Raw genomic sequence first — 19,058 nt, forward strand, 5'->3', positions numbered from 1 at the left:
GCTGCCCACAGAACTAGCGGCAAACATGGTAATATCGTCCTCACCCATAGCAATAGTGTTGCCACTTGTTGATCTTGAGACTTCTACTGATACTACTCCCCTTTCGTCTCAAAATATAGTACCGCCAGATGACCATACCCCAGAGAATATTTCTGAGGTAAGATCTACTATCCCTATTGATGTATTCGATGTTTCGAATTATCAGTTACCTTTCAGGCACAACCGGGGAAAGCCACCCAATTGATATTCACCGGAAACAACAAAAGGCTTTAAATATCCCATTGCTAACTATGTGTCATCACATAAATTATCAGAACTCGACAAAGCTTTTGTACAACAAATATCCAATGATAGCACACCAAGTTCATTGGAGGAGGCACAATCTGATGATCGATGGATCAAGGCAATGGAGGAAGAAATGGATGCACTTCAGAAAAATCAAACATGGGATTTAGTTCTGCTACCTCGAGGAAAGAAGAAAGTGAGATGTCGATGGGTGTACACCATCAAGTACAAAGCTGATAGGTCGATTGAACGATACAAAGCACGATTGGTGGCCAAGGGATACACTATACGTATGGTGTTGATTATATAGAAACATTTGCTCTGGTAGCAAAGATTAATACAGTAAGAGTGTTACTTTCATTGGCGGCTAACTTGGATTGGCCATTATAGCAATTTGATGTGAAAAATGCTTTCTTACATGGTAATCTTAAAGAAGAAGTGTATATGGATATTCCACCTAGTTATGCATCGGTTTCACAACCCGGAATGGTGTGTAAGTTGAATAAGGCATTGTATGGATTGAATCAATCACCTCCGGCATGGTTTGGTAGGTTCCGGACGGCTATGAGGAAGTATGGGTTCTAGCAGAGCAATTCCGATCATACACTTTTCTTGAAACGTCGAATGGGTAAATTGATGGCACTTATTATTTATGTGGATGATATGATTGTTACAGGTGATGATAAAGAGGAAATCTCAAACTTGAAAGATTATTTAGCAACTGAGTTCGAGATGAAAGATCTTGGTGGATTGAAATATTTTTTGGGTATAGAAGTAGTTCGATCGAAACAGGGTATATTTCTATCTCAAAGAAAATATGTTCTTGACTTGTTAGCCGAAACCAGAATGCTTGATTGTAAACCGGTTGACACCCCTATAGTCCAAAATCACCCTCTTGCCGTGCACCCTGATCAAGTTCCCACTAACCGAGGCCATTATCAAAGGTTAGTTGGGAGGTTAATTTATTTATCTCATACCAGGCCTGATATTGCATATACAGTAAGTGTTATTAGTCAATTTATGCATTCCCTGAGTGATACGCATATGGGTGCGGTTGAACGCATTCTAAGATACCTAAAGTCCACCCCGGGTAGAGGCATCATGTTTTCTAGGAATGGTCTTTGCCGGATAGAAGGTTATACCGATGTAGATTAGGCAAGGAATATTACTGATCAACGGTCCACATCGGGTTACTTTACATTTGTGGGGGGAAATTTAGTGACTTGATGGAGTAAGAAACAAAAAGTGGTTGCTTTATCAAGTGCATAGGCGGAATACAGAGGTTTGGCAAAAGGAATATGTGAATTATTATGGCTTCGGAGGTTACTCGAAGAACTGGGGTGTCCTTCAATGTTGGCTTCGAATTTGTTTTGTGATAATAAAGCAACGATTGATATCTCACACAACCCAATCCAACATGATCGCACGAAACATGTGGAAGTTGACAGACACTTCATTAAGGAGAAGTTGGATGGAAATATTATTCAATTCCCGTTCGTAAAGTCAGAGGATCAATTAGCGGACATCATAACTAAAGTTGTTGCCAATCAAACGCTCTACAACTCTCTCATCAAGTTGGGCATGAACGACATTTATGCACCAACTTGAGGGGTAGTGTTGGAGAGTTGACTTTTGTAATTAGCTTAGTTACCTGTTTGGGTCCTTGTAATTAGGATGTAATTAGGATAGATATTATTTGGTGTTTCTTTCCTTGTAAATCAATCTTGTACAATATATATTTCCCTATCAGAAAATTAAACCCCAAAACAAGCCCTAATTAGCATAAGAGGATATGAGGGTTTGCCGTTCAAAAAAGAGGAACGACTTACACTCGCTTCTCTGTGTTTCAAATTGAAGATGACTAAAAACTATAGTCATTGGGGACCCTCCAATCTATGGTAAAGTTGGACGATGTTCTTTATGTAGAAATGTATGAAAGAACCATGAACATAAGTCATGTGCAAAGCGTGTGATTTATTTTGGACGGAAAACTTAATTGAGTTAGGGTGAAATGACTTAGTATGACAAATCACATAAAATTTTAGTTATATGAATAAAAGTGTACAAGTTCATATGACATTTCAAAAATTATCCTTCAATTCAGTGAAAGTACACAACACAATTAATACAAATCTAAACACAAAGCTAGCAGAAAAGACAATAGTCCAATAAATTATCTTTTCTTGACCAATATTGTTGATTCTCTGATAGATTAGTTCTTTCAACCTTCAACTAATTAACACGTTCTTTCATTTCTATACGCATCATTCACCAATTGCCAAGCAACTTCGTACATACATATTCATTCCGCACACATATATATTTACCAATTGCAACTTAATTATTAACACATACTTCCTTTACATCACATTCATCAACTTAAAACATTGGTCTTCGTTCTCCAATTTAACATGAAGATGGACAAGTGGTCTTTATTAAGCCGCCTTAGGAAGGCCGTGAAGAAGGTAAGCTTACTACTGAACCTCAACGTGAATCGCTGGCGAATCGCTTCGGTGATCGGCCGTACTATTTCTGGCAACCACCGGTTGATGAGCTTCAATGACCGCCCGGGGCTGAGAGCGGCTTGTACCGATGAGAACAGCTCCGAGGAGGACTCGGGGTCTTCTAGGGGACATCTTCAGAGGAACATAAGCTATCCATCGGATCAAGATGATATTGACCAAAGAGCAGAGATGTTCATAGCGAATTTCCGCCGCCAACTTCAGGTGGAGAGGCAAATTTCGTTGGAGCTTCGGTATTGCAGAGAAAATAGTTTTGACTTGAAGTCTCCTTGATCACTCTGATTGGTGTTAATGGTGGAGCTAGGCAGTGAATTTTTTCCATGAAGGTCTCCATTGAAATTTTATGATCCTGATAGGTGTATGTTTTATTTTTTTTTATTTTTTCATTTTTATTTCCTCTTTTTTATTTTGGGGTCAAGGACAAACAGCATACATTTTTTGATACTTTTATTTATGTAAACTTATGTCGCTTTATTTTCATTCTTTGTAATATTTATTCTTTGAACTTAGGAGAACTTTTCTAAGGCATTGTTTGGGGATGATATTTGGGATTGTTTTGTAAATTGTCCTTATCTTTTAGCTGGATACATAGATATTGTGGCTGATATCAAGTTTGTCATTATAGTTTTTGTTCATATTTGGGAGAAAATTTTAAATTTGGATCTAAGGTAGATTATTAATGTAATTACAACCTTATTATTTTCACAAATTGGAGCTCAGATGAATTTATCTTGCAGAAACAGTTTTGCTTAATTAATCGGAAACCATTACTAGACATGTCGATACTAATTAACTGAAAAATACAAAATCCAAGAAACTGAAAAAACCACGGACAATTTGGGGAATCAACGCAACCTATGTGTTCCCAGGAAAAGACAGGACAACGAGTGAATTATTAAATATAGGTTGCTATTACAACAAACAATGTGTTGCACCAAGTCTTGAATCGCGCTTAATGAGATTGATTGGGATTGGGATTGGGATTGGATACGGCTGCTGCAGAAGTGGAGGCAGTACCGTTGTCAAAGCGACTGCCTTGTGTGAGCCTGAGATTACTGCTTACATGATCCGCGACACGCTTAAAGGAATCATGCATTTGCTTGAGTCCTTGCAAGTCAAGATCCTTTATAGGAGCTTGCCACCAGACTTTCTGTTCGCCGCTTCCCCTTTGTTCTTCCAATTGTCGGAGCGCCTTGCGGCACTCTTTCACTACGTCAAGGTGCTCTACCAACTCATTATAGTTCTCGATGGTCTGGAGTATTTTTTCCTGCCGGTAGGCCTCGAGAATAGGCTCCTGCTGGTTATGTAAAAACCGGTTCAATACATAATCAATAGAGGGATTACCGAAGGAATGAGGTTTTCCCATTGGCGAAAACACTAGAATGCCTACTTGTGCACCGCATAACGCCCCTAACTCAGTAGCCTTTTTGTATATTCCTGATCGGCGTTTCGAAAAGACAACTAGACGATCATCTTCCTTTTCTATCGTCTTCATCTCAGTCTTTTGCCTGCCTCTGTTCGTCTTGGCTTCCATAGTTTCCCAAGGTTTTCAACTGATGGACAAAACTCAAGGAAGAGCAAAACAAAAGCTACGTACAAGTAACTGGGCCTTTTCCTTGGCTTTCTTTACCTTGATTGGAGATTTTTTCTAGAGAAAGAAATTGAATCCGAAGCTAATACATTGTATTAGTTGACTATATTAGGTAATATATTTTGTCAATGTAAGTTGTCATTTCCATTTTACACGGACAACCAAATCTAAGTAGAACAAACCATTTGTGTTTGGCACTATGCATTTGCAGTGCATGCATATATATCTTATAGTGTGGCGTGGTGCTGTGTGATGTGGGTTTGCATTGCAGTAAACTTCAAAACAAATGACCACGGCTGAGAAAAGAATCTCTCACCCTTGAGTTCTATGGCCCGAAGGCAAGGCTGTTTAAATTACTGTGAAGCTCTCGATCTTGGTTGTTGGGTTTCGCGTCAGAGATAATATTGTTAAAGACGTAAGTTTGCCTAACTAAACACAAGCTATCAGACAGAGATCTAGACTCCTCCAATTAAAGATCCATCCCTCATGGATTCTATCCTGCCGATTGTGGAGCTAAAAATAATTAAGAAAATTATGGAGCCAACACGTGCACTTTTTGGTAAAAAGGAAAAAAATTACCCTTGAGACACACCAGGATTCTCACACACATGCAACAGACAATAAGGCTCAATCAAGGAAGAGTCAAAGGTGATCAAAATGGTATCTATTCAAAACCCTTTCTTCACTGCTCATCAAATCCTCACTCAAAAGGTAACTCCCAATTTTCCTATTCAATTTGGGATTCATTGCCAAGTTAATTGCAAGATATTATTTCACATAATATCTTACAATTACACTCACAATTTGACCATATGTGGCCTGGCTCTATTCTCCAAATAGGGCCTGTCACTCCCCTATAAATAGCCATGTTTTCCCACTAAAATACTAGGTCATTCCCTACCCACAAATTCATAAACACATTCTTTTCAGAATTCTAACTTTTGGCATCGGAGATTCTTCTGCCAAAGCCCCCCCCCAATTCATCGTGGGCGCGTGAGGCTTTTGGCCTTAATCTTAGGTGTTTGCATTTTCGTCAAAGGAAAATATGGCAGAAATTTGCATCCACAAATTGGTGCTTTCATTGAGAGTTTGATTCACATGCTCGAAGAAGACTCTCGCATTCAAAGTTTCGCATTTCTCATTCGTTCGTAAATTTTTCATACTTTCTTATTCCTAGAATTTTTTTAATTCTTTGAATAGAGGTAAGGGAAAAATACAATGACGGGAAATTCGGAAACCACAATCAACGGAACTTCCAACGTTTAAAGATTTGGATCAAATGATGGAAGATGAGACGTAGCCCCACCACAACGATCCACGAGGCTTAACACAATGGCAAGAAGAGCAACTTTGCCACTACGGAGCACTACCTATGGCAGCCATGGGGACCACTGTGGTAGTGAGGAGTGGGCCAGCTCTATGGCAGCTGGACCATTAGGCCACAACCCAAGAGGCGCAAGCCGTGGAGGTAGCCCAGCTTGCTGCCACTTTAGTAGCCCAAGCCCACGTGATTTTGCGTCGCTAACCCCAGGCCCGCACAGCACAACAGCCAACGCAAGCTACGCCGAAAAGAGATGAGGCCTAGCGCACGCGCTCTTCCGTGGCTCATCCGATGCTAGAGGTCTGGCCCGCTCCCATAACCTGACCCGTTTTCGCAGTCTAGCCCATTCCCATGGCACAACCCATTCCCGTGGCACACCAAGCAATCCTAAACAATCCAAGATCAGTTCAACTATCCTGGCTTCAGATTTATGGACTGACGATTGAATCGGGGGTATTTTTACCCCATTTTTTCCGCAGATTTGACATATCCCAACTCAAATCTCGCACTCAGAGTCCATTACACTTTCACTACTGAAGGAGACGTATATCGTCCAAGCTCTTCCACCCCAAATGGCAAAGAACATTTGTCTCAACCAGTTATAGAGTTGACAAATGCCTTTGCGCAGCAGACTACCTTGGTGAATCAGCTTTTGCAGCATACCGAGACGCAACATGCCCCAGACAAGGTGTCTTGAAATAGGACAAGGGTAGATGACGAACTTCTCCAGCAGCGTCTCGGCAAGCAGTCACTCGACCAGTCACAAACCGAGCGTTCTAACAATGTACACTCTCAACTGGGCCCCCAAGATAGTGTATACTCTCGTCTTAGCGCGCGGAGGAGCATGCACTTTTGGTTAGGCCCATAGACGAACATACATTCATGGTTGTGGCCACGTTCTGATAATCAACATGAGTAACCTTCCAGGCGAAGAGTTTATTCGTGGCTTTGCCTGCAAGGAGCATCATCTACCTCGTATCGGAGTAGGCAACATGACGGACGAAGAAAAGCAGTCACTCAATCCGGCACAAGTTCAACCGGCAGCCTGCTAGTAATTTGCTTGCCTGCTAAGAACGTACCACATGTACGACAACCATGACATAGATGACCTGAGCACATGGAAGAGAAGCCTAGCTCAACAAATCACGAACGAGGGCAGTCGGAAACTCCACTACCCCACTAGAGGAAAATTCAAGAAAAAGTTGAGAGGCTCATGACCGAACAATTACGCGATTTCTAGCGCAACGAAGCTACTGGCGAGGCGTTCCAATGAGACATAACCAACATAAGCGGGTCAACTTTCGTTGACAAGATCAAGCAGACGAGACTATCCCACATAGATTGTTAGATACAAAGATTACTTATGTTCTAACAAACGCAGCTGCTTAGCCTAATGGCGCGCCGAGGGTAAATAAGTATGAGAAAGACACACCAGCCTAACTACCAAGAACTGGGGGCAGGTGATGCTAACTAAGTAAGCACACAAATTAAAACCCTCTTGTGACAATTGTAGTATATAAATAAGTATGGATCGTTCTTAACCGGGGATTAGGAAGGATTGCAAAATCACTTGGAAACTGACTCAAAAACGTAAAATAAAGTTTGAAACACTAAACTAGACTCAAAGAATGCAAAACTAACAATAAAAACACTCAAACAAATCAAAAGACTCAAAGAATACAAAACACTTATAAACACAAATTAAGACACTTTCTAACTAAATTAGACACTAAGGTAAAAGGGGATTGTGGTTTTGACGAAAATAAATTAAATGCACAGATTGTAAATTTAAGGCAGAATGTAAATATGAATGTGATGAAAATATGGAATGAATGCTAGCTAGAAGGTTCTTCTCCACACATGTTACACTTGCATACAAAATGATTCTCAGTTGGTCTTTCGATAAATTATGAAACTCAACACCCCAGGTTAATTAGGTCCGCTTAAATTAATCGTCAAGTTCTCCTTAAGTTAATGAATTGGATGGGTTAGCGCAACGCAATTCAAAACATTCTCCAAAAGTCCTTTACGTGAAAAGCACAATAAAGATACAATCAAAGATCATTAAGCATCATGAAAACTATAAGTGTTGACGAGGCATTCGTTACTATGATGAGCATGAAACTAGTGCCAAGAATTCATTTAACGCGATTGTTTATAAGCAACCTCCACTACTTGTGAATATAAGTTCATAACTATTAGGTGAAATTCACTTATACTCTAGCATCATATTCATGCATGAAAATTAAGCGTGCACTCTCAATCAACATACATAAATAAGTTATCGAACAAGCAGTTAAACAAATTGAATTCACCATTCATGAAATTCCAACCAAAAATAATCAATTCATATTGCAAGCATAAACATGGTTTCGAATCACCCCCTAGCTAACTAGGGGGATTTAGCCTCTCATGTTCACAACAAGAAAAATAAAATTGAATTTAAACATAAAGAACAAAGGATGGATTACACCTAGAACGCCCAACGAATCCACTTGAATTTCTGCGCGTCTAAATCCTCTTTCCTCTTTTCCTTGCTGCGACAGTGAGGTTAAATGGTGTTTTTGGTTGATTTTCTGGTTTGGGAATGGGTTTAGGGTAGTGTGGTGGTGCGGCAAGGTGGTGGAGTGATGTATGGAGGTGTGTAAGGTGGTGGAGAGTGGTGGAGAGTCTGCGGCAATAATGGGAATTGGCTGCAATGGCTGGGGAAAGGCACGGATGGTGGAGAAAAATGGGAGAAAAATGTAAAAAGGTGGCTGCCCTGGAAGGGAAAAGGTGCGGCTGTTATGAATGAAATGGGAGAATTAGCATAAATATGCCACGGCTTAGGGTTAAAATTAGGTTGAAAAATATCTTGGAATGCACGGCTTAGAAGAAAATCTGGAATAAATGGGAAAAATGGGGGGGGCCACGGCTGAAATGGAATGGTTTAAATGTGGAAGTGGCTGCGGCTGTTTGTGATAATGGGAGAATGGTGTGAATAATGGGAAAGAATGAATAAAAAATGATATGGTGTATGAATGTGTGACGGCTTATGGGATTTTTGGGTGCATAGTGAATTAGGTTGAATGGATACGGTTTATGGCATAATAATTAAAATGGGATGGTGGCTGCATGATGTGAGAAAAAGGATGGGGTTTTGCGGCTAGGGTTATTAGAGTGATTAGGGTTTAGGGTTTAATGCATGAAATGAGACAAAACTACCCCCCCTTGCACGGCAAGGGAAGGGAAATAGGGCTAGGGCCTTGGTTTTGTGTCCTAAAGTGCCTATAAGGCCGTCAAAGTGGCTAGAAAATACGGACATTTAAGTTTAGGAAAGGTTACCAAAACGGGAAACTTAGGGTTAACTTTCCTAAAATAGGAAGCCTTGTTTGAGTAGGATTCCTCGTTTTGGTAAGAATTCATCGTTGGAGTGTGATTTCATCGTTTCTTCAAGTCTTCAACTCATTCGTTCCTCTTTCGCTCCAAAAGACTCCAATTTGCATCTTCTTGCACACTTTGGCCTTATAATTTGAAAATACACAAAAGTGGCCTTAAACACTAAAACAACTAAGTAAACACAACATAAATGCACGAGAACAAGCTAATTAAGTCGCATGAATATGCTCCTATCAGCAGGTCTTGTTCTCAACACTACAGACGATTCAATACTTAAGCATCACATCATCAACAGTTGAGTATCCCGAACTAGTGGTCCAATTCCTCCTGCTGCACACAACTTGGCCTAAGCCAGCCCTAGCTTCGCACTCACAACTGTGCCTACATGCTCTACGACTCCTGGTAGCCTTTGATTTGTCACCATGGCTCCTAACTGTGTCGATCTTGCACCATGGCTCCCAACCGTGCCCATCTTGGCCTGTGGCTTGCACCGGCCAAGCCTATGGCATGCCAAACTTCAAAGCATCCAACGACGAAGCCGAAGACAAAGTTTTATTAGTAGCCCCGACTAGTGAAAGACTTACAGGTGAATAAGCTTGCAATCCATTCAGATTCTCAACTGATCACCAACCAAGCCTCAAAAGGGCACATGACGAAACATGTAACGATGATGATATACTTGAAGAAAGTCTGGGAGCTGCTCACCACGCTTCCCATGTACACCTTTAAGTGGGTTCCACAAGTAGTTCGAAGTCTCAAGCAAAACGCTGAGCAAGACCTCACAGGTTGAGGATTGTTTCAGTTGAATAACAGTCCAATTTTCCTCAACTACACTCACAACAACGACTTCCATGCTCTTCGAAGCGAGAGGTTAAACTAATTTCCCGACACTTATCTTGGGTTACTTTCCAGTGCGAGGGGATAACTAATTGCTCTCTAGTAAGATAGGGTAAACCAATTCCCCGACATCCTTCTGGGTAAGCTCTCCAGTGCGAGAGGGTAAACCAATTTCCCGACACCCATATAGGTATGCTTTCCAATGTGAGAAGGTAAACTAATTCCTCGACACCCATCTGGGTCTTCTCTTCGGTGGGAGAGGATAAACTAATTGCTCTCCAGTGCAAGAAGGTAAACTAATTCCTTAACATCCATCTGGATCTGCTTTCTAATACAAGAGGATAAACTAATTGCACTAATTGCTCTCCAATGCGAGAGGGTAAACTAATTCCCCGACACCCATCTGGGTCTGCTCTCTAGTGTGAGAGGATAAACTAATTGTTTCAGTGCGATAAGGCCACACATCTCAAAAGATCGAATACTCGAAGACCATCTAAGCAGCAAATGGTCAAGGGGCAGGAACCACTTTGCACTCAACAGTTCGCTCATTTAACACTTCATCTTCAGTAGCTCTCATCTTGGCAGCTATGTCCTTGATTGCTCCATCTACGGCAACTGAGAAATCAAACTCAAGTAGTTTCCTCATTCTTGGCAAGCAGCCAAGACGTGGCAGCCCAAATCGTGGCCCATACCATGCCACTACCTCGGCCCAAATCGTGGCTCATTCTTGGAGGAGACCAACTGACCACTTGATCACCCTCACCCAAGACCGGTGTCAATGGATCCTGTGGTATTTTAGACATTTTTAAAAATGCACCCGCCAAATTGGATATGGCTGAAAAAACTTGTGTTGAGTTAATAACTTTTTGGTTGAACAAGGAGTTACATCTTGTTTTCCAAATATGCCAGCAAGTGAAAGTCCGTTCGATAACAACCACCTTCTTTCCTCAATAGACCTAAAGTTAGAGTTGGTGATGGAATGCAAGCCGAAGCGCCAATGTCGAGATACCATTTCTATCAATCTTGTTGTCTAACATTCTACCAAACCAATTGTCTCCACCTAAGGACTTGAAAGGAAGAGATGTTCCACAAATTTGTCTTGATTATGGCAGATTGGGCAAGTCGAGGAGGGGGAGGATCTCCTCTTAAACAAATCAACCATCGTCATCATCACTCTATGCAATGTTTTCCACATGAAGTTGCGAATCTTTTGGCAGGGTTTAGCTTCTAAATAACCTTGTGCACCTGCTTCAGGACTGATCGAGGAGTGGAATGACGCTGACCCATAAGAGAGAGACCTTGAGTGCACCCAGTGATACCCCCACATCATCAAGTACCCTCCATTTTTGTTAGCTAGCCAAATTAGATGATCACTTATTAGAGGATCCCTAAGATGTGTTTCTAAGATCGCATTTTGCTATTCTGCAAATAAAAATGGTCGAAGGAAATTAAAATATCCCAATTTCAAGTAGGTTAGCAGATAAGAGAGTTCACCCGAGTGTTCATGGTCACCATTACCTTATTGCTTGGCGTGGGATATCCCGTAGGGACGGATGGGAAACATCTTGCCCACCCATACACGAGCATCTCGCCCACCCATAATCTATCAATGTATCCCTTGTAGCAGCAAATCTCTTCCCACAAGTAAACTTGTCCAAGCCCATGAAGCCCGACTCTCATGTTGAGCATCAAAGAATGAACAATGCGGGAAGTACCTAGCCTTGAAGACCCTAGCCCAGAGTGAATTTGAGTCATGAATTAGCCTCCAACACTGCTTGGCAAGAAGTGCATTGTTAAAAGCTTGAAAGTTCCTGAAATCTATGCCCCAATTTTGCTTTGGTAAGCCTAAGGTGTCTTTCAACACCCAATTTTGCTTTGGTAAGCCTAAGGTGTCTTTCAAATGAAATAAATCATTTCTGCCAGGTATTGACACGTGTCCTATTTGATGACTTTTCCAATTTATTTCGATTTTTCGTTGAGTCACACGCTACATGTAAAATTTATGTGACACGTGAGAGTTGAAATTTTAATTATTGGTCAACATTCATTTCACCGAAATTTTGATGTCTACAAATGCCCCCACTTCAAGGCGCGTCGTAGACATGTGCTTGTCATGTGTAGAAGATGCGTTTTGAAGTCCCTTAATGTAGATGTCAACCCAAGGGCTGTCGAGGCTTGATCTTGAATTGGGCTGGAAATTTCTTCAAGGGCCATCGAGGCTTGATCTTAAGTTCGACTGGAAGATTTTCTGGTTTCCTCCAATCGTTGATTTTCCACAGGCTTAATCTTGAACTGGGCTGGAGGATTCTTTTGGTCTCCTCCGAAGGTCTGAACTTACTCCTTTTATCTGGAGTTGAATTTGATTCTAGGGTGGTGAACACTTGATTTTGAATCGGACTTGTGATTTCTTCAAGGGCCATCGAGGCTTGATCTTGAATTGGAAATAAGACCATGAGTGGTTTCAGGATTCAGACACATGGCAGGCAAGCACGAGGTGGAGGTGATGACCTGTTTCTTTGTTTAATCTTTCCAATTCATATTTGAAGAGGGTTAGAGGATGACTCAGCATATGCAGTTGTTGCGTTTGCTGACGATCCACAAGATTGATGTTTCATTGTCCCTTGTCTTAGCTGTTCTCCAAGCAGATGTGGTCCATTCTCTGGAAGTGTATCAACCGTTGAAGATGACTACTCGAGAGCAACGCTAGGTAAGCAACCAGGGAATAGATTCCAGGTAGTCGGTTCCAGATCGGAAGACTGACTCCAAGTGCCGGCTGATTGCTCTCTTTCACTTTGCTATGCGAGTAAGAACAAGGACAAAGGAAAGGACATGGAGAAAGCATGATATGAGATACCTTTGCTTTTGAAGAAGCAGTGAATGAATCAGCACATATATTTGTTGTGCTTGTCTCCACATGCTTCGATGTATCATTTTCACTTGCCTTACTTGCTCCATTTGCAGAAGTGGTATTTCCTTATGCAGGTTTGGCATCTTCTCTTGTAGTATTTGTCCTCTGATACATGAGTGGAATGCAAACCTTGCATTTGAATGGACCATCACTTCTTGGTGGCAGCGCAAGTTTGAGTGGAGGTTCCGACATATTGCTTTCTCTGTCCTTGTCTTGGCAGGTGAGAACAAGGGCAAAGGAAAAGACAGGGAAAAAGCATGATAGAAGATACCTTTGCTTTCGCCCTTGATGATATGAGATACTTTTGCTTTTGAAGAAGCAGTGAATGAATCAGCACATATATTTGTTGTGCTTGTCTCCACATGCTTCGATGTATCATTTTCACTTGCCTTACTTGCTCCCTTTGCAGAAGTGGTATTTCCTTATGCAGGTTTGGCATCTTCTCTTGTAGTATTTGTCCTCTGATACATGAGTGGAATGCAAACCTTGCATTTGAATGGACCATCACTTCTTGGTGGCAGGGCAAGTTTGAGTGGAGGTTCCGACATATTGCTTTCTCTGTCCTTGTCTTGGCAGGTGAGAACAAGGGCAAAGGAAAAGACAGGGAAAAAGCATGATATGAGATACCTTTGCTTTCGCCCTTGATGATATGAGATACTTTTGCTTTTGAAGAAGCAGCGAATGAATCAGCACATATATTTGTTGTGCTTGTCTCCACATGCTTCGATCTACCGTTTCCTCCTGCCTCATCTGTACTCCAGACATCTGGTATCTTCTTTGGGGAAGAAGAAAATTAAGTATTTCGAGAGGCTTTGCTGGGAGTGCGCCCTCAGAGGTGAGGAAGAGTTGGGCATTTTTTTGCAGGTCTGCCTTGCCATAAAAGATGAAGGTCAACATATATAGGGATTTCCCAATAGCAAGTGGTGGCACTGTTCCTTTACCATTGTCGACAACTGTTGGGTAATTGAAACAGTAAGATTCACTCGTTCTCAACTTTGTCAGAAATCTTTGGCAAAGTTGCTTGTAATGTCTGCAAAGTTGAGGTTACATGTGAAAGGTACTGACAAGTTTTGATCCAGCAAATCTGGTTTTTTTTTTTTGAAATTCAAAGAGTGATGACTCTTTGATCCTTGAATAAGCAGCCCAGCTTTTGAGGTTCGGAGGGTGTTACCTCTTTGATTTCTGAACAAACGCTTCTTCGATTTTTGAGCAAGCGTCTCTTCGATTTCTGAACAAACGCTTCTTCGATTTTTGAGCAAGCGTCTCTTCGATTTCTGAACAAACGCCTCTTTGATTTCTGAGCAAGCGCCTCTTCGATTTCTGAATGAACAACCCTGTTCCTCCTTTTTTTATAGAGGCAAAAATTGTGTGGTAGTTGGGATAATGACCTCCACGCGTTTTCAACTTTGTCAGAGATCTTTGACAAAGTTGCACGTGTTATCTGAAAAACCGAGATTGTGTCTGAAGAGCATTGCCGAACTTTACGCAGGAAAATCCGGCTTTTAAGATTTAAAGAGTGGTGTCTCTTCAATTTTTTGAATCGGTGGTCGTGTCGCCTCTCCTTTTTATAGAGGTATCGATTACCTCCAACATGCACACTTTGAAGATTGCCCATTCGTGAAAATTGTCTCCGGTGTATTTTGTTTTAACGGCCCTTTGAGATTTTACTCCATCCAACCCTTCTCTTTTAACACCTTTGAAAATGGCTAACCCATCTAACATTTGCTTAGATTTGCGTCTCAGCAGTGATACGGGCGCGCCATGTCAAGGTAATGTATGGCGCCCGTCTTTCTTATCTTCTAGTGGCCCTCTTACAGGTGAAGACTCCGTGATGAAGGATGCAACAACAGCTACAATAGTAGCTAGGAACCTCCTCACTCCTAGATATAGTAGGCTGCTTTCAGGACGGTCCGATGAGTTGGCCGTTCAAGAGTCCCTAGCTCTCAGTGTTCAGTGTGCGGGCTCCGTGTCCAACATGGGCCAACGCCTACTTGCTCGATCCCGTCAAGTTGAATCATTGATGGCGGAGGTGGAAAATCTTAAACAAGAGATCCAACAGCTTAAGCGCGAGAATAGAGGTTTGCACGTGCTTGCAAATAATTATTCGACGAGCATGAAGAGGAAGCTTGATGAGCTGCAAGAATCTGAAGGTCGAATTCAAAGTGACTGTCACAGGCTTGCGGCTTTCTTCCAGAGGCACCTTTTTCCTGCGTCATCTAGCGTTCCACCAAGTATTGAGGCCTCGAATGATCTATCTTCGATGCCTCCCGCTCCTGGAGTTTTGCCAAGTAGTGGGGCTTCACGTGAACAACCTTTGTGAAAGCTCCATCTTTTTTTTTTTTTTTCCTTTTTTTTTTTTTTTTTTTGTACGCACTTGTAATTTCTCGGAGATTAATGGACATGCTTTATTTTATTCAGTGTATTGTGCTAAATACAGATAAAACATATACATCACCAAGATGTGTTTTTTTTTTTTTTTTTTTCACTTGATGCTGTCCATCATCATTCCCTTTTATTTTATTTTATTATTTTTTTTTTCAACATCATCATTGCTACCTCTCCACCATCATTCCCTTTTATTTTATTTTATTATTATTATTTTATTTTTCTTTTCTTTGCTTTCGGTGGCGTTGATCCACCAAGATTCCACCATTTCTTCTTCTTTCCAGACTGGCGTGTCCCTTTTTTTTTTTCTTTTAATAATAATTTTTTTTATATATATATTCCCCACATGGTGCAGGGAGGAAATGCAGAGGAGCTTGGAGTAGTAGGAGGTAAGAGACGGAGAAAGTCTTTGGGTGTGAGTTGACAAACTTTGGTTTTGTCAATCACATTCAAACGCAGCAGCAGAGGCAAGCAGATGTGAGTTGACAAACTTTGGTTTTGTTAATCACATTCACAGGTAGCGACCATGGCGGAAGTGCAGAAGCAGCCAGAGCTTGAAGTAGTGCAAAGCGTCGAGCTTCACGATCGGCTAGTCGTTTGACAGCGGTCACTGAAGTTCTTTGCCGATTTTGACCACGGTGGCCGGAGTGAGGAGCTTGAGGTAGTTAGTAGATGTTGTTGCTGTGGCTATGGAGTTTGGAGAGCTGAAGCAGCGGAGTTCGGAGAGCTTGAAGATGGAGCACAACCGTGAGGAGGTCAATGATCGAAGGGAGAAGGCCGCGCTGCTCAACCTTAGAGAGAGACAAACTGCCCATACAGTAGCATGAAGATCTTACTGGGGTAGATGGGCAGAATGGAGAGCATGGACGAAGAGCTCAACAAAGACGGAGACGGCTCGGGGTTTGGTGGATTTGTCGCTAGTGGATCAGAAATCCTTGTCCATATGCTGCAGGCTGAGATGCGGCAGAAGGGTCTTCGACTAACATCACGAATCATCTTTGTTTGTTGGAGCTTTTTTTTTTTTTTTCCAATTCTTAATTTAAACTGGAATTCGAATGAAACTTTGTCAGCAACCACTAGCGCCCATTCTTCTTTGGCTGGGCTTTCTTCGGGTTTCTGTCTCAATGAAGAACACCAAAAAGCTTTTGAAGACGACCATGGCCCGTCGACCGACAGAAGTTTGGGACCATAGCTAGGTATGTTGGGTTCCTCTTCCCTACTTGTTCAAACGTGAGCTAGGTATGTTGGGTTCCTCTTCCCTACTTGTTCAAACGTGCAGAGTGATGGCTTCTTCTCCATTGCATCTCTGAAAAGAGAAAGAGAGATGTCGAAAACTTCTTTAGACACCCAAGAGGCTACAGGAAGCTGTGGGAAGGAGATTTGCTGCTGCGTTTTGGTGAGATCTCTGTTGTGTTTTTTTTTTCTTGTAGTGCTGCAAATGTCTCCATCGGTGGAGATGAAGAAGGAACACTCCGCGGGAGGAGTTGACAGCGGCAAAGACGGAGAAGACGGCAAACGTCTCCAATTGTGGAGAAGAGGAATGAGCAAGCTCAAGGACTAGGTTTGTGGGGTCGATGTGAATTGGTGGTGCATGTTTCCACCTCCACTCGAGGACGCTTTGACTTGGCATCGCGAACAAGTCGGGCGGCGATTTCCTGAGCTTTCTGCTTGGCCAGTAGGATGCTGATGCTGCTGTCTTCCAGCTTTCGCTTTTCGCCGGTAGCGGCTTCTCGGTATTGGTCTTGGTCTTCTTTCATGGCGGAATAGCTCTGTGACTCGGTGAATGACTCGACCACAAATTAGAGAGAGAGAGAGCTGGGCCTGGATTTGGGCTAGTGGAATCCGGCTGCTCGAGCGAGCTGGGGATGATGATGGCACTGGGCCTGAATTTGGGCTGCTCCTTTTTGTGGACTTCAACTTTTGTTTCTTTGAGTTGGCATGGGTCTTAAGTGTAGGCAAACCCACTTTAACATGTATAATTTTTTTTTTTTTTTTTTTTTTTTTGAGTAGAGAATATATATATATTTTTTTTCTAATACATAGTAACATATGTATTTTTTTTTCTTTTCTTTTGTAATAAAATTGACTTTCTTTAATGAAACATTTATTTATTTATTTTGATGTGACTGTACTTGAAGTTTTGAAGTTTCTAGTTGCCTACGTACTCTTCCAAAGAAGAGATCAAGTCATAACGTAGTTCAAATGAGTGATGGTTTTGATGATGATTTTGTCATACACAGTTTATGCTCTTGCGGGCCAGGAGCGTTTGGTGCCGTTTGCAGTTTCAGCTCGTGCAGGCAAGGAGCGTTTGGTGCCGTTTGCAGTTTCAGCTCGTGCAAGCGAGGAGCGTTTGGTGCCGTTTGCAGTTTCAGCTCGTGCAGGCAAGGAGCGTTTGTTGTCGCCTTTTAGGCTCGTGCAAGCGAGGAGCGTTTTGAATTTGTCAAACGATCTTAGAGAGGCATTCCTTGCAATCTTTATAGCAAGGAGTCTTGACTGAGTGATTGAAGAAGTCTTTGGGGAAGAAATCGCGCATCGTGATGGCAATGGACGATCTTTGTGTCATAACTTCATCATCCTCAACACTTTCATGTAGCTTTGAAGGTTAACGGTAGCTGCTTTGCCCCATTTCCGATTAGTGAACTTGTGGAGAAGACCTATGTTTCTTGTGCATTTTCTTTGGAGTGACATAAGTCCATCCTTCAACTTCACTTGACTTGACTGACATGGTTTTGGAGCATGCCCCCAGCGGTTGAGGTGAAGATTTTGAGTTCAAAGAGCCAGAAGTGACGGTGGTATAGTTTGACTTCACCACATCATTAAGATTTAGCTCGATGATCCCTTTCTGAGCCAACTTCATGATGAGATCTTTTAGCACAAAGCACTTTTCCGTCGGATGACTAATGAAGCGGTGGAATTTACAGTACCTTGGACTGTCAGTACGGTTCATATCTTCTGGCCGTTTGCACTCAGGTAGGTCGATCACCTTTTTGTCAAGCAAGTCTTTCAACATGGCAACCACGTCAGAGTCGGGGAATGGATAAGTCTTCTCCTCAAGCTCTTTCAAAGTGCGTCTACGTATCTCTTGACCACGAAAAGCTTCGGTTTGAATCGCCTTGCTTCGTGTATGGATTTTGACTGGAGTTGTGTTGACCGTCATTGCTTCCTTGGTGGGTTTCCACGTAGCCTTATCCACCTTTGGCCCCAAAACTTTGTCATTCTTGTAGTCGGCGATCTGTTCTTTCTTCCCATGACGGGTGATGCTTAACTCCATATCATGGGCGCGGGTGGCTAACTCCTCAAATGTTCGTGGTTTGATGCCTTGAAGGATGTACTGTAGTCCCCACTGCATGCCTTGAACGCACATCTCAATGGCAGAGGTTTCAGAAAGCCGATCTTTGCAATCCAGACTTAAAGAACGCCATCTATTTATGTAGTCGACGACAGGTTCATCTTTCCACTGTTTCGTACTGGTCAGCTCTAGCATGCTTACAGTACGACGAGTGCTGTAGAAACAGTTGAGGAATTCCCTTTCTAGCTGGTCCCAACTGTTGATAGACTCAGGTTCGAGGTCAGTGTACCAGTCAAAAGCGTTACTTTTCAGCGAACGCACGAACTGTTTGACGAGGTAGTCTCCCTCTGTTCCAGCATTGTTGCAAGTTTCAATGAAATGGGCGACATGTTGCTTCGGGTTGCCTTTTCCATCGAACTGCATGAATTTTGGGGGCTGATAACCCCTTGGCATCTTCAAAGCATCAATCTTCTTGGAGTAAGGCTTTGAGTACAGTACGGAGTCATGCGAGCTTCCTTCGTACTGTGCCTTGATAGTGCTTG

General features: G+C 42.1%; 2 protein-coding genes and 1 long non-coding RNA gene across 3 annotated transcripts; 2 read left to right on the forward strand and 1 right to left on the reverse strand.

Annotated features, from left to right (window-relative positions):
• The first annotated feature begins 2,702 nt into the window (after positions 1-2,702).
• On the forward strand, positions 2,703-3,080 carry LOC125477251. Its single transcript, XM_048584197.1, has one exon. It carries the CDS (start codon positions 2,703-2,705, stop codon positions 3,078-3,080), a length of 378 nt encoding a protein of 125 aa, XP_048440154.1.
• Positions 3,081-3,759: 679 nt separating this feature from the next.
• Positions 3,760-4,341, reverse strand: LOC125477252 (agamous-like MADS-box protein AGL61). Its single transcript, XM_048584198.1, has one exon. It carries the CDS (start codon positions 4,339-4,341, stop codon positions 3,760-3,762), a length of 582 nt encoding a protein of 193 aa, XP_048440155.1.
• An 11,054-nt stretch (positions 4,342-15,395) lies between these two features.
• Positions 15,396-16,215, forward strand: LOC125477250. The gene is made up of 2 exons (XR_007258431.1): positions 15,396-15,640; positions 15,703-16,215. It is a non-coding gene; the product is annotated as an uncharacterized LOC125477250 (long non-coding RNA).
• Positions 16,216-19,058: the final 2,843 nt, after the last annotated feature.

The sequence above is a fragment of a genome, unplaced genomic scaffold (assembly GCF_019419815.1).
Source record: "Pyrus x bretschneideri cultivar Hongxiangsu unplaced genomic scaffold, Pyrus_bretschneideri_v1 Contig206, whole genome shotgun sequence".
NCBI lineage: Eukaryota > Viridiplantae > Streptophyta > Magnoliopsida > Rosales > Rosaceae > Pyrus > Pyrus x bretschneideri.

What these genes read in the sequence shown, in the direction of transcription:
- LOC125477251 (XM_048584197.1), top strand. Translation starts at nt 2,703, where the DNA reads ATGGACAAGTGGTCTTTATTAAGCCGCCTTAGGAAGGCCGTGAAGAAG.
- LOC125477252 (XM_048584198.1), bottom strand. Translation starts at nt 4,341, where the DNA reads ATGGAAGCCAAGACGAACAGAGGCAGGCAAAAGACTGAGATGAAGACG.